Source organism: Hypanus sabinus, chromosome 9 (genome assembly GCF_030144855.1).
Source record: "Hypanus sabinus isolate sHypSab1 chromosome 9, sHypSab1.hap1, whole genome shotgun sequence".
Taxonomy (NCBI): domain Eukaryota; kingdom Metazoa; phylum Chordata; class Chondrichthyes; order Myliobatiformes; family Dasyatidae; genus Hypanus; species Hypanus sabinus.
This window is the reverse complement of record NC_082714.1, coordinates 35,205,197-35,219,140: the sequence shown is the minus strand read 5'-3', so window position 1 is coordinate 35,219,140 and position 13,944 is coordinate 35,205,197. Positions and strand designations below refer to the sequence as shown.

Below are 13,944 nucleotides of genomic sequence, written 5' to 3'. Positions count from 1 at the left end.
AAATGATCTGTCCGATGCTTTGTTCTATGAACTAAATCTAGCCCAAGTTTACTGCTTCTTGCTCTCATCTCAAGCCTGTTATCTATTTATTCTCTGCTTTCCATAACACCCATGATCAGATTCACATTCAACTCTTGCGAGGATACCCTGAATGGAGAAAAAGCTGGAGAGGGTGTGATTTTTTTTTACTTTTAAATGTTACCATGGATTTTATTGGTATTTGGTTGTTATCAGGAAGAACTATTCAGGAACACCAGCATTAGTATTTTTAAAACAATGTGAAGAGAAAAATAATTCACTTCAGCCAAGTAAGGGAAATAAGTTTATTTTAATCCCTTAGAGTTTGATTCCATACATAAATAACAACAACATTAATGTTAAATCAATTTCTTCTTTTATCTTCAATCCTGAAATAACCTTTATTAATCATCCCATGACACAGTTAACATATCATCTTAATAACAGGAAAATAGTGAAAGCAGTTTCATTTGGCATTTTCTGACAACATTTAAATACTTTTCACAGTTATTATTACACATTCCAGCTTTGTTTTGGACACAGTATTGATAATAGTTTGAATGAACTTGAGTAATGTTAGATATTATGTATTACTTTTATAAGATTATACTTTGAGTGATCCACCTAGACAAATATAATTCTTTTCATGGGGATTAAATTTTAATTTAATATTTATAATAAACTATATTTTAGTGCAGTTGCAGTGTTCCTTCACGGGAAGTCAACCTGCTTTTAATTTGTATTTCTCTGCATAATTTCTTAGTCTAAAAATACAGCAACTTGAATTCAATATTTGAAAAATAATAATTATTCTTATTGAAAATATTAAATTGAGATTAAAGTGCCACATAATAGCGAGATAATCATTCAAATCTCTACTGAGTTGCTTCAATACCTCTTTATATTCTTCATTGCACCAGACCACACTTAAAGAGATCTATTAGAGTGTGTGATGGGATGTAGTTTGACAATTCCTATCTTTAAACAGGGCGCCTTTGACTGTAAACATTTTTAATTGCTAATCTAAGCTGATATTGCAATATTGGATTCCTGTGGTATTTCTCATGCTGTTTGGGAACTTTGGGTGGCAAGAAAATCAGATGGTCGCTATTTTGGTGCCTGTTTGGTGCTAACATCCTAGGTGAATTGCTATTCCAACCCAAGTAAAGCACATTTTGAACCTTACACCCCATCACTTATCGCAAATAGGTGCGATTCATATTCAAAGCTTTTCTCTTACATTCTTTAAAAATAAGATTCTCCTCTTTCTGTACACCAATCTTTGCATTGGAGCCAAAGATTTAATGAGTGCATATTTCTATATATCAAAGGCAAAAATATTAAATTATTTTCATTCTATTTCATAACTGCAAGATTCTTCAGCAAAATGATTTGGACTTTCTATATACATTAATATTTGGGGTTCAAAACTGCAGACCTGATGTAACAGTAAGGTAAATCAGATCAGCTTTCATTTGGTTTTTTTTTCCATGACTGGTTACATGGATCCACATTGACCTGGGCTTGAGACTGGATTAGCTCTGCTGTCTTTCTTCACAAAAGGGCTATTTTGCAGAGAGAACAGGAGTTAAAACAGGAAAGTACTGGAATCTTGAAGTATAATGGGTGTAGGGAAAATCTGGGTATATGTCTGTTATTTTTGATTTGGTATAGAAACAGCTTGACTTTAATTTCCATGGGGTTGAATTAGCATATGTAAGGGAACTACTCAAATATGTTAGTTATATTCCAAGTTGACAATTTTTCTCATTTTTACTTTCCTTATATATTATAGTCGAATAAAACTGTGATCCCTAGCAGTTAACATCCACCACAATACTGAATTTATATTTTGGAGTTTGATTGCCTATTAAGCTTCCCATGAATTAATCTAAATCGGCATGAAGATGAGCAGACAAATCTGTAAACATGAAAACAGAAAAGGCTGTAAATATTCAATATGTCTAGCAGCACCTATGGAAAGAGTACACAGTTTTTGCTCAAAGGCCTAAACCTGCTGGAACGTTTTTCTGTTTTATTTGCAGATTTCCAGCATCTGGAATTCTTCTGGATTTTCAGATTGTGGAGATGTGACTAATCTTCCATTCAACTGAGGTTTGGTGACAGGATGATGGATATCATAGGATCCAATATGTCAAGGAGTTCACTGATGTATTTCTGATGGACATTTCTATTTCTTGCCTTGGCCTGATAGAGACTGAATAGGAAAAATGAGAATAACTCTCCAAATAAGCTCTTTACTGCTGCCATTTGGAAAGATGCGCAAATTAGCTCATTGCCAGTAGACATTGTAGAAAAGAGTTTACGAACTGCAGTAACTGTCAGTACACAAAGACAAGAGTTGTTTGGGAATCAATGGTTAATTGAATCAAATCTTAATTTTTTTTGTTTTCTTCAACACTACTTTTTAACGATTTACGAATGCACTAGTGATGTGCAACAAATTGCTGTTTTACTTAGTTTTAAGGATCACCCAATCAGTCAAAGAATATTCTTTTCAATTTCCAATCAGACTAAGGAGGTTGTTCTATCTGATAAATGTTGGAGGGGGACAGAGGTGGGGTTGTAGTAAGTAATGGAAACTTGGAGCTAAGCCAGTCAAACAACAGGTCATAGAACAGAACCTACAAGGACACATTCAACCAGAGTTGGTAAGTTAGCCTGTTTAGTGATGATCCTCCTCTGTTTGAAGAAGATATCTGATCCACTAAACCTGGCAAATCCGTCTGAAATCTCACAACTTCCTGAAAAAAAATCCAGCAGTGACATAGCCCGAGAGTATCATTGCTTATGGTACAATGTCTAATGATACCTTTATCATAAAAGATCACGTTTCAATTCATTAGACCACTGTCATATAATGGTGGGCTGCAGATCTGTATCAGAGAATTCCCAGATATATTTTCAAACTAGTCTAATGGTGCATAGAGATAAGAAAAAGCTTGCATTTATGTGGGCCATGCATGACCTCAGAATTTCACAACTACTATACAATCAATAAAGTACTTTGCAAGTGTTGTCACAATGCAATATAGAACACACTTCAATCAGCTTGCACATATTAAGATCCCACAAGCAATAATTTGATATTGACGCAAGATCCTCTTTTTGACAGGCTTGTTGCGCAGTGACTGAGATACTGGGGAGAATTTCCACTGTTGTTGCCATGGATGTTTTGTGTTCTTTTGAGTGTAAATAGAACCTGAATATAATATTTCATCGGAAAGGTAGTATCGTTGGCTGTACAGCAGTCTTTTGAGTCCTGAAAAGGAGCATCCACCTGAAGTGCTCAAGTCTTAAAGTGGGTTTTAATTCAAAAGATAACAATGTCTCCAACTGACCCTTGAATGCAACTGGTTAAGTGATCTCAAGAAGATGAAGGAAAGTCAAAGAAACCTTCTGATTTCTTGCTCAACTTCCCAGAAGATAGTTTTAGAACTAGTTAGGTGTATGTGAGGGCACACAAATTATGCATGTGGGTACAGGATATGGATGCAACAGTAAAGGGGAGCTGCATTTATAGTCTTTCCAAATGAAACCACAAAGGAAACATAAACTTATTTATACAGTATTTCTTTAGTTTATGCCAGGATGTCCCAAATATGATTACACCAGCCAAACCGCAAGCTACAAACACCCAGTTATTTAGTTGGATACCAAAGAAAAAAGATGGGGAAATAAGGGGAAGAGATAGTGCACCCATAAAGGATTTCAGAAATGAACTAAGATCCAGAATCATTTTAACTTGGATACAAAAGCTTCTCTAAGGGCTGCTCAGTCTGCCAGAGGTGGAGGGACAAGTATTAACCCATACCACCAAACTCACTCAATTCTTTGTGTTCGCTAATCTTTAATAATTGTTAATAATGATTAGATCCCATTTTCCCATACAATGTAGACATACTGTATTTAACAGGAAAAGGTTGCTGATAATGTAAGGCAGTAGGAGCAGGCCAGGTGGCTTTGCAAGTCTGCTCTGGCATTCATGATATCATGACTAATCTGACTTCAACCTCAGCTTCATTTTCTTGTTTATGACTCATAACTCTTGCCTCCCCTCTGGACTAAGTGTCTATGTTTGATTTCAACAAATGTTTAGCCTCTATAGGTGAGGAGCAGAAATCGCTGGCCCTGATTTTTATGAGTGGATCAGCCGTCCAATTTCATCATCAACATCACTGATTCATATCATTTTACCCCCTTTGGATTTGGAGGTCTGCTATGGGTGGCTAAAATGGTGGAGCTGATGACTCAGCCCCTAGAGGATCTTGTGACAGAAAGGGCTCAGAGCAAGTCCCACCCACAAAATCTCTCCAGAACATTTTGGTAGACAGGCAAAGCCCTGTATTGGATGTTTCGAGTCATTAAACCAAACCATTCAAAATAGAATAATTAAAAACCTGAACAACTATTACCTTTTTCAGTTAAAGGAATAATTCAAGCCAAAGCATTTGAAATCTGCTCCTTAATTAAAATCATTAAACCATGCCCAAATAATAAGACACAAATTACTTATTTCTTAACCTTTCTTCTTTTGCAGCCATTCAACCTCCATAGAAATGGATATGTTCAAGGGTCATTTGCATCTCCAACTTGGTACTGGTTTCAGGGGCCAAATCCATTGCAGTGGATTGCAATATGAAAATAAGCAGCAGTGCTCTTCCAGAAAGTTCTGGACTTCTATATAGTCTAGAAATGACTAAAATCTATTGGGAATTGTACCAAGAAGCACCAGCTGTTCCATGTGGAATGTCTAGAAAAACTCAGCAAACTGATTAACTGTAGGACTGTAGGCTTGGGGAATGATGGATGCAACATCTTGCTTTGAAACTTATTGGGATATATGCAACTACACTTGACAACCCATCTTTGGACTCTACTAGTGTAAGTGGAATCACAAGCAGCACATTTACCCGCAAGCCCATTGGAGGGAACCAGATACAAAAACAGTTAACATGCTTCAAAGACACTTTAAGTGTGATTGTCCCTTGATATTATGCTTCAAAACTGAGAAAAATCGAGCATACTCTGACAGTAGGAAATGTAAACAGACTATTTTACAGACATTTCACCAAAAGATCCACGCTAATCACAGAGGAGTATAAAAGTGGGTAACATTTAGTACAATATTGGCTAGAATGAGTGGTGGCACATTTTACACTATTGTTATGGACGATGAGATGAAGTGCAATTATTAGACTTTTAGCATAATCTTTCACAGGACTGATATTTTTGCTCGGTATGGAGTTAAAGCATGTGGTTTTTCTTCTGAAAATAGGCTGGAATAGGACTAATGAATGTTGCATTTTCTCTTCTGCAGATACATTATCATCGGTCTGCCATGCGCGCATAATGACTCTGAAGACAAGAAACTACTGGAGTATAACATATTGCACAATGTGTTCATGCTCGGTCATTTGCAATATTTCTATTCTGCTACTGGTATTCATCAATGCTCTGTGTGATCATCTCATATCTCCCACTGCACAGGAGGATACCAGTAATTTACAATTCTGTCATATGTCTCCATTCGGTCTGTATCATGGTTTACTTATGAAGTTTTTACCCTTATTTGCTCATGCTCACTTTTTAAAATATTTTACATAGCCTGTTGTAATGAAAAGGTGCTTTTGGTGGAGGCTCACCAGAAGTCAGTTTAGACACACCTTCATCAAAATCATTCATCCTCCTTTTTTGATCTCCAGAACACCACAGGAAATTTTACAAATGAGAAATTCCAATTAAAGCTAGTTAAACTGGGACAGTCAGGGCATGTAGTGTAATTGACTCCAAATTTCCAGTGTTAGACTGTACCCTCTGCCTCATTATTTCACTCTGTCTTGTAGGCTGTTGAAAGTGCAACAACTAAGGGGATGTTAGGATCAGACAGGAAGGGGAAGGGGATATTATTTCTTCTGGATTGAATAGCAAAAGTAACTTGAGAGCTCACATTACAGACCCCCATTTTGTGCCAATTTTATTTTAACTCCTAGAAAATAGACCGAACACGAGAATTTGCTCTTTGTAAAGGTGTGTGTATTCTGAGAGATAGTTTTTCTGCAGTGAGATGCTTATCCAATTTTCAAAATTGGTAACCTTGAACTTATCTGTAACACAAGATGAATGAAGGAATAAAGCTTCCTTTTTTCTACCACTGACATACGCTTTGTCTTTCCTTCATGCAAGTTCCATTAACTTAATCAGTGAGAATTTTACATTTAATTTCCTGTGTAGAGATTTCCCAAAATATAAGTCAACATTACCAGATTGAAAAATTGTGAGGAACTCAAGGAATCACCCACTTACCTAGGGTGGATTTGTACTCATAAGTCAAGGGGAAGGACTACATAATTCATTGCCTTTCTTTTGACTCTGTGTTAGTGACTAATCTTGATATAACTGCTAGCTAAAGATATGCATTTTTCAGCTTAAGTTTGGTCACTTTCATAGAGTTATACATGGCAGAAACAGACCCATCAGCCTTCTGAATCCATGCCATCTACCCACACTCATCCACACAACTTCGTTTTCCATAAATTTGCATCAACTCCCTCCAGATCCACCCCACATCTGCACATTAGGGGAACTTTCTGTGACTAATTAACTTACCAACCTAAAGTCTTTGGAATATGAAGGGAAACATGAGCACCCAATCGAAACCTAATAAATTACAAGGAGAACATGCAAACTGAACCTCTGATTAGGATTGAATCTATTTGCAATGACAGTGGTGTGAGCTTACTTTAGGATCTCGGGAACTCAGTGTAGAACTCTCACTGTAGAGGAAAATGATTTCCTAAAATAAAATGCATCAATCAAATGAGAAGGCAGTTCAGCAAACAGAATAGAACAACTTACATTACATGGGAAATACAACTCTTACCGTAGGTACATTTTAAATGATTTCCACAGACTCTCAAAGCTCATGCCTTCCTAAGAATAACTGCACGTACATACACACATATCTTAAATAAATGTCAAAGACCACCACCGTTTGCAGTAAATGCTTGTATTTTGTGCAGAGAGGGCTCTGTATCTTTAAACTATTTCAGAGGACTCTCAGCAAGCATTTGCTTAAAAACCAAGTATTGATGAGAGCCTTGTTGGAACTCGGGAGCAGCATCATTTATGACCGGATACCTTCTTAAAGCTGACTGGTTTGCATGCAGCCGTTGGGTTCAGCTAATCTCTGTGTTGTGCATGTATCAGGAAATCGACTCTTTTCTTGTTTCTGTTCAGTTGCATCCTCAATTCCATTGGACTTGCATGAACACAGAACCTTTTGGAAACTTTTCTTGAAATTGTCTGACAAGAAACCATACAGTATGGGGTTGGCACAGCTATTGGCATAGGAAAGGACCACCAAGGAGGAATATATTCCCACAATGACAGGTTCCTCAGGCAAGGTGGAAATTAAGTTAATGATATTTAGGATGTAAAACGGAAGCCAGCAAATAACAAACACAACGACAATGATGATCACCATTCTAGTAACTTTTTTCTCACACTTTCTTCGCTTGGTTGATCCAACACGTACGCTGGATGACTTGACTTTGATTATAATCAGGAGATAACAGAGACATATTATGAACAGTGGGCCAAAGAAGCCCAGCACTGTTGTGTATATGATAAACGCAGCAGACCAGATGGCCTTGGGCTCTGGCCAGTTGATATTGCAAGTATTTATTTCTTTTTGCACCTCAGAGTATATGATGAGTGGGAGGACAACCACAATAGACAATACCCACACCGAGGCATTGATCAACTTGGCTATCTGGGGTCTGCGCCATTTGGTAGATCGAATGGGGTGTACCACTGCAAGGTATCGATCAATACTCAATACAGTCAAACAGAAGATGCTGGTGAATTGATTGATGCCGTCGACAGTGAGAATCAGTCTGCACATAAAAGATCCAAATGGCCAGTAGCTCAGGGCATTTTGGCTGGCAATAAACGGCAGTCCAAGCATAAAGAGCTCATCTGCCACAGCGAGGTTGAGGATATAAATATTGGTCACTGTCTTCATCTTGGCATAGCGTGCAATAACATAGATAACTAGAGTGTTCCCACTGAGTCCTATTATACAGACAATGAAATAAACTACAGGAAGCACAATGGTGCTCACACTGGACATAAATGGGTCTTTATTAGTCCAATTACCATATTCATTACTGAAAGATGTGACATTGACTTGCTCTGTGCTTTGCTCCCAGAGAGGGTCAGTAGATATCTTTGCAGTCTCCATTCCTTGCAACGTAGTCCTCAAGGTCTTGCTCTCAACAAGACTGTTTTCATGCCCAATAAGCCCCTAGGGGGAAAAAAAAATTAATAAGATGTTGAAGTCATGGCTTCAAAAGAAGTGGTTTCCTTTGGTGTATGATCTCCAGAAAAATGAAGCATTTTATTAACATTAGAACTTTAGAGCTAACATCAGGACCATGTTAGGAAAACAAAAAGTCATTGAAGCTGGAGTCTATTCAAAATTTCAAAATAATTTTTGTTTAAAAAGATAAGAAACACAGAAGGCAGGTGGAGGGTTATGATACAAATCAGGTGTGATCTAATTGAATGGTGGTGCAGGTTTGTCAGGCCTAAAGGTCTATGTAATGATTTTCAATTTGTTAATTGTTAACCTGATGTTTGCATAATTCAATCCATACAGGATGTTAGTTCAGGGTACAAGGCAGGATGGCTAAGCTCTGCAGATCTATGTCAAATCTCCTTGGTGTTCAAAGCATGTAATGCTTTTGTTTTAATGGATCGATAATATAAGAACCTGCTGAGTTAATGCCAAGGAAATGAATGGTGTCCTGTGACTTAAAGTCAAAAAGATAATGGTTGCTTGAAAATGGTACTGATTTAGAAATATTTATAAGATTTATATCCAGTAATGTATTGTAAATTGCATTTTAAAAAAGACTTGCAAATGCAAGATAACAGTGCAAAGAGAGTGGTGCCTTGTATCTTTTCATTTTTTCAGGTAAATGCTTATCTGTATCTAAACACACATTGTGTTCTTTTAATTCTCAAAGCTTGTAATGCTCCTCTGTGAAATCCTAACACTCAGTTTTCTTTAGAGTGGACAGAAATGGATGAAGTGACCAGGCTTGTCAGCTGTGCTCATCACTGCTGAGTCAGAATGTTGTGGGGTCATGCTGTTCCAGAGGCTATATTCTTTCAGGTTGGTCCAGTCAACTGTTGACAACACCGCAGTTTCAGATAAATTGTCTTTCCATTGAGGGCATAAACGGAGCCCCTCCTGTTGATGTAAACTGCGTATTTTTAAAGGCAATCTGAACCTGTAGTCAACCTGACACCAGAGTGCATTTAATTGAAACTCTCCGAAAGAGTGAGAATTACTTCACTCAAATTTTCTATCTTGCTTACACTCCATGGATTTAGTATGAATGAACAGCCAAAGCCTCAGCTACATTTACAACTTAGACTGCTGACAATGGTTTATTTTTCAGTTGGTGGATATTACCAAGAATCCCTGAAGCTAGCAATAGAAAATTTGGTTTGTTTGCTACTCGAAGCAGTTTCGAGATGGAAATATCTTTATGAATAATTCAATAAATGTAGAAAAATCTGTACAATAATAGATGAGCCTCTCTTAGGACAATGGGTCACTGTTTAGCACCAAATGAACTGAGATTTAATGTTTTAGAACCACTTTAAAAAAAATTTTAATCAAAGAAGGCTGGCAACACAAACTTTGTCAATAATATTTACCTTATGACTCCTGACTCAGTCTTAACCTGGTCAAAGATATGAGGAAATGAAAAATTGCTGCGTATTCTTTCAAATAACAAACACAACAGGATCATATATAACTCCAGCAATTGGAAATTATGACACAAAGACATACCATGATAAATACTTGGGATGAAGGATCAATTACATTCAGAACTGGATAAGCAGAGGGTTTTTTCCCCTTAGAATGTAAAAGGTGAAAGAAATATTATTACCATTACCAACCAGTAATGAGATCAGATATTTAACTTATTTTGCAAAAGAACTGGGGGAAATAATACTTTCTTCACATTATATATATATTGCCTGGAAGGATAATTGAAACAGACTTAATTATGCATTTGAAAATGAACTGAGTACACCTGAAGGAAAACATTTGGAAGAGTACAGTGGAGTGGAGCTAATAGCATAGCTTATTCAAAAACCTGACACACTCCCAAGTGGCCAAAGGGTCTTCTTCTGTTCTGGGTTACTTTATTTCAAATCGTCAACATTTGGTTTCTAGAAAGTAAGGTAATAAGCATAAATAATGTTTTCACATGTCTGTCTGGTTAAATAACATACAAAGATATGCTGTTATATTTTAGAAATTATATAAGGGCATAAATAAAGAGCTTTGCTGCATTGATTCGACGTTTGAATGAAATTATTCATATGGAGAAACTGAAAAAGCTGTGGTTGTTCTTGTTGAAAATCAGAAGTTGTGAAGGGATTTGATAAAATATTTAAAATCATGATGGTGTCAGGTAGGGTAGAAGTTCCTTTTGATGAAAGGATAAAGCAGCTGGGAACATAGCATGAAGTTATTTAGCAAAGAAACCAAAATGATATGGGGACTGTATTGTTTCACACAAAAAATACACAGCCAGCATAATATCAGAGACAGATGTTAGGATTCAAGGGGAACAAAATAAGTTTCTGAATACAATGATTTTGTAGGGCCATTGGGAAGTGGACAGGAGTTGAACTAGCTGGATTCCTCTTAATGGAGCTTATATGAACTTAATGGGCCTAATGCCTCCATCTGTTCTGTAACCATTCTATAAAATTTATTTTTCCTAGATTTGTCCCTGAAGTGTCTCAGCTCTCTTGACTAAAAGCTGCAATTATATGTCAGAGAATCAAAGTAAACTGCAGATTTGCCAAACTTGGCTGGAATCTTCTGTCTTTAAGCCAAGGCATTATATTGGAAACCTACTTAATGAAAAAATCTGGGTGTTAATGTGATCACTTTCATAACCTCAAACTGTCTTAAAGCTTTTTATTTTAACCATTCTGGATATTTAGCCATCAATTTACACAAACTGCAATGGGAAAATGATAATTTTCCTTGCTTTTAGGAGCTCTACTTGAGAGATAAATATTGAACTGAGAGCAAAAGACTCCACTGGTTAGCTTTGAATGATAACGTGCAAAATTCCTCATCTAGTTCAATGGGGAAACAATAATCTATAAGCATAAGAGATTCTACAAACTTTGGAAATTTTGAGCAAAATGCTGGAGGAACTCAGCAAGTTAGGCAGCATCTATGGAGGGGAATAAATAGTCGCTATTCCAAATGTTCCAAGGCATTTTGCAGGCACACTACCAAACAAATTTGACACTGAGTATATGAGGAAATATTTTCAGAAGATTGACATATTTGAAAGGAAGGAAGAGAGAATGAGGAAGCAGAAATGGAATGGATTCCACAATTTAGAGTTTTGGTAACCAACAATTAAATGAATACATTTGAGACTGATCTGGAAATTCAAACAAGGGAAAACAGCAAGACTGGATGTAGGAAGGTGCAAGACTGTGAAAACAATAGTGAGAAGTTTATGCCTAAGGATTTGCTTGAGTTGGAGCAAATAGGATGTAGGTCAGACTGGCAATAGTGGTTGGCAAATAGGACTAAATCTGAATTTAGGACACAGACAATGGAGTAATGCATGACCTCAAATTTATGAAAGGAGCCAATACAGAGGGAGCCAATTTAGAATGTATTAAAGGCACAGATGAAATTTTCAGCAGGAGGATAATGTCATGAAATAAACGAAAACTATTAGGGTACAAAATAGAAGATATATGACTTAACTGGAGGTAAGCTATAAGCAAAGTTAAAAATATTTGGATTCAGTTAAAATGGAGGGTGCTAAATTCAATAGCTGGGTAAAAAAGGTTGTGACGGTGACCAATAGCAATGGCTGTTCTCTTTTCAATATTTCTAGTCCTAAAAATTTGACAAGCAAATCATTTATGGAAGGGTGGAAGGATTAACTCAGTGGTGCTGAGACAAAATTGAATGTTATCAGCATAAATGTGGAAGCTGACACTATGCTTCAGATTATATCAATGAGAAGCAGAATATAAATGAGAAATAAAAGGGGGAAATGATAAATTATTAGTAATACATGGAAACAAGTCAAGATATTTCACATAGTTCTCAAGTTATAACTAATAGACAAAAATGGAATCTGTTGAGTATAGTTCCATTTATGGAAAGGATCCGGAAGAAGATGTTGTGGCCAACAGTCTTTAAAAGACAAAACTATAACTCCTTGCCCATTTCCAAGAGCTCTTGAGAAGGTGATGCTGAGCTGTATTTTTGAACTTGTGCAGGTCTCTCTGTAAAAGGATCCCCACAGTACCATTGTATAGGGAATTCCAAGATTTAGATGGTACATATTTCCAAGTCAGTGTGAAGTACAACTTTCAGAGGAACTTGTAGGCTGTGCTGTTCTCATGTGCCTACTGCTCTTGTCCTTCTTGGCAGTGGAGTTGAGGGAACAGGCTTGAGACACTACAATTTGTTTTATAGATGGCGGTCAGGTTGCAAAGAAAATGCATGGTTAGCGAGGGGGATGGGGTGCCAATTAATTTTGTCCTGAATATGATCATACAATCATAAGACACAGAAGTTGAATTGGACCATTCTGCCCATCGAGTATGCTCCACCTTTTGATCATGGTTGATTTATTATCCTTCTCAATTGCTTTCCCCTACTTTCTCTCCATAAACTTTGATGCCTTTACTAATGGATAACCTATAATCCTTCACAGCAGCATGTGGAAAAGCTCGGGGGGGGGGGGGGAGGGGTGTGAGATGTCAGTAAGAAAGCTTTTCACTGCGGGCTGACTTACACTTATACAGTAACTATGATATTCATGTGCATGCTTCAGGTGAATTTCTTATCATTGTTGACCCCCAGGATGCAGAGGATCTGGCTTTCAACGATAATAATCTGGCTTTCAATGATAACAATGGTGAAAGATAGCTGACTAGACCTGTGCTGGGGATGCTCATCTGTCGTGACCTGTGTGTTACCTCTCACTTTTTGTCACGTGTCTAAGTCTTGTCTTAGTCTTGTTGCTAGCAGTCCAGAACTTTCACCTGCTGAAGACAAGCTTTGAAAAAATGATGAGGAATAATTATGACATACATAAATGGAATGCTATTTATGACTTAGATGAACTAAAAGCACTTTCAAACTTGCAAGGACCAAAGCTTGACTGAGAAAAAAAAATCTACTGATTTAACAGATGATAGCTCACTCATCAGTTTGGAATGGTAGAGGAGAGTTGAGATGGGATAATACTTTACATGATTGGTGTGTCTGTTTGTTGAAGATTGAGATGAAGTTGGCAGATCTGAGATAAGTGTGTCATTATAGGAAGGGATGGAACTACAGGGAATATCAGCTAATACGGGAGCCGATGGAAGGCTAGGAGGCAGCTTCACATCTTAACAAGAAAACATTTGATAGTATAGTATCACAACAGTATTTCTGATAAGAGTTTGGCTCTGTGGGACTGGCTCTGACAGTACAGTGGGATGTTTATCTGTAGCATTTCTAGTTTCCAGCATTATTGCCGGCTTAAGCAAGTGTTCCACTGGGACAGTATGAATGTTTGTAAACCTGCCATGTCTCAAGTTGGAAAATCTGCCTGCTGAGTCTGTGTCAGCTCAGAGCTGACACCAGCATACCAGTCCTCCTTCAAATGAATGGGAGAAATCAGCTGTTGGGAAACAAGTTAAGTAATGCTTTTTGAAAATATAGTTAAAGATGTTTGTGCCATATTTTAGTCCTTTAAATTAAGAGAAAAATACTTTAACATTGTTTTTACTGCTTAAAGTGATCTTAAGTGGTTTTCAACATTTACAAATGATAAG

At 37.1% G+C, this 13,944-nt stretch overlaps 1 protein-coding gene across 6 annotated transcripts in view; it reads right to left on the bottom strand.

Moving 5' to 3' along the window:
- Positions 1-318: 318 nt before the first annotated feature.
- The window catches only part of LOC132399252 (somatostatin receptor type 5-like), a 30,956-nt gene continuing 17,330 nt past the window's right edge, over positions 319-13,944 (bottom strand). For 4 of the 6 annotated variants that reach the window (XM_059979448.1, XM_059979453.1, XM_059979452.1 and 1 more), the window contains one exon: positions 319-8,347. In XM_059979448.1, coding sequence (XP_059835431.1) covers positions 7,184-8,347 — 1,164 coding nt within the window. In that variant the 3' untranslated portion in view covers positions 319-7,183. Of the gene's footprint in view, positions 8,348-9,907; positions 9,974-13,944 lie in introns of all 6 variants that reach the window. The other 2 variants (XM_059979449.1, XM_059979450.1) reach the window with 1 other exon arrangement.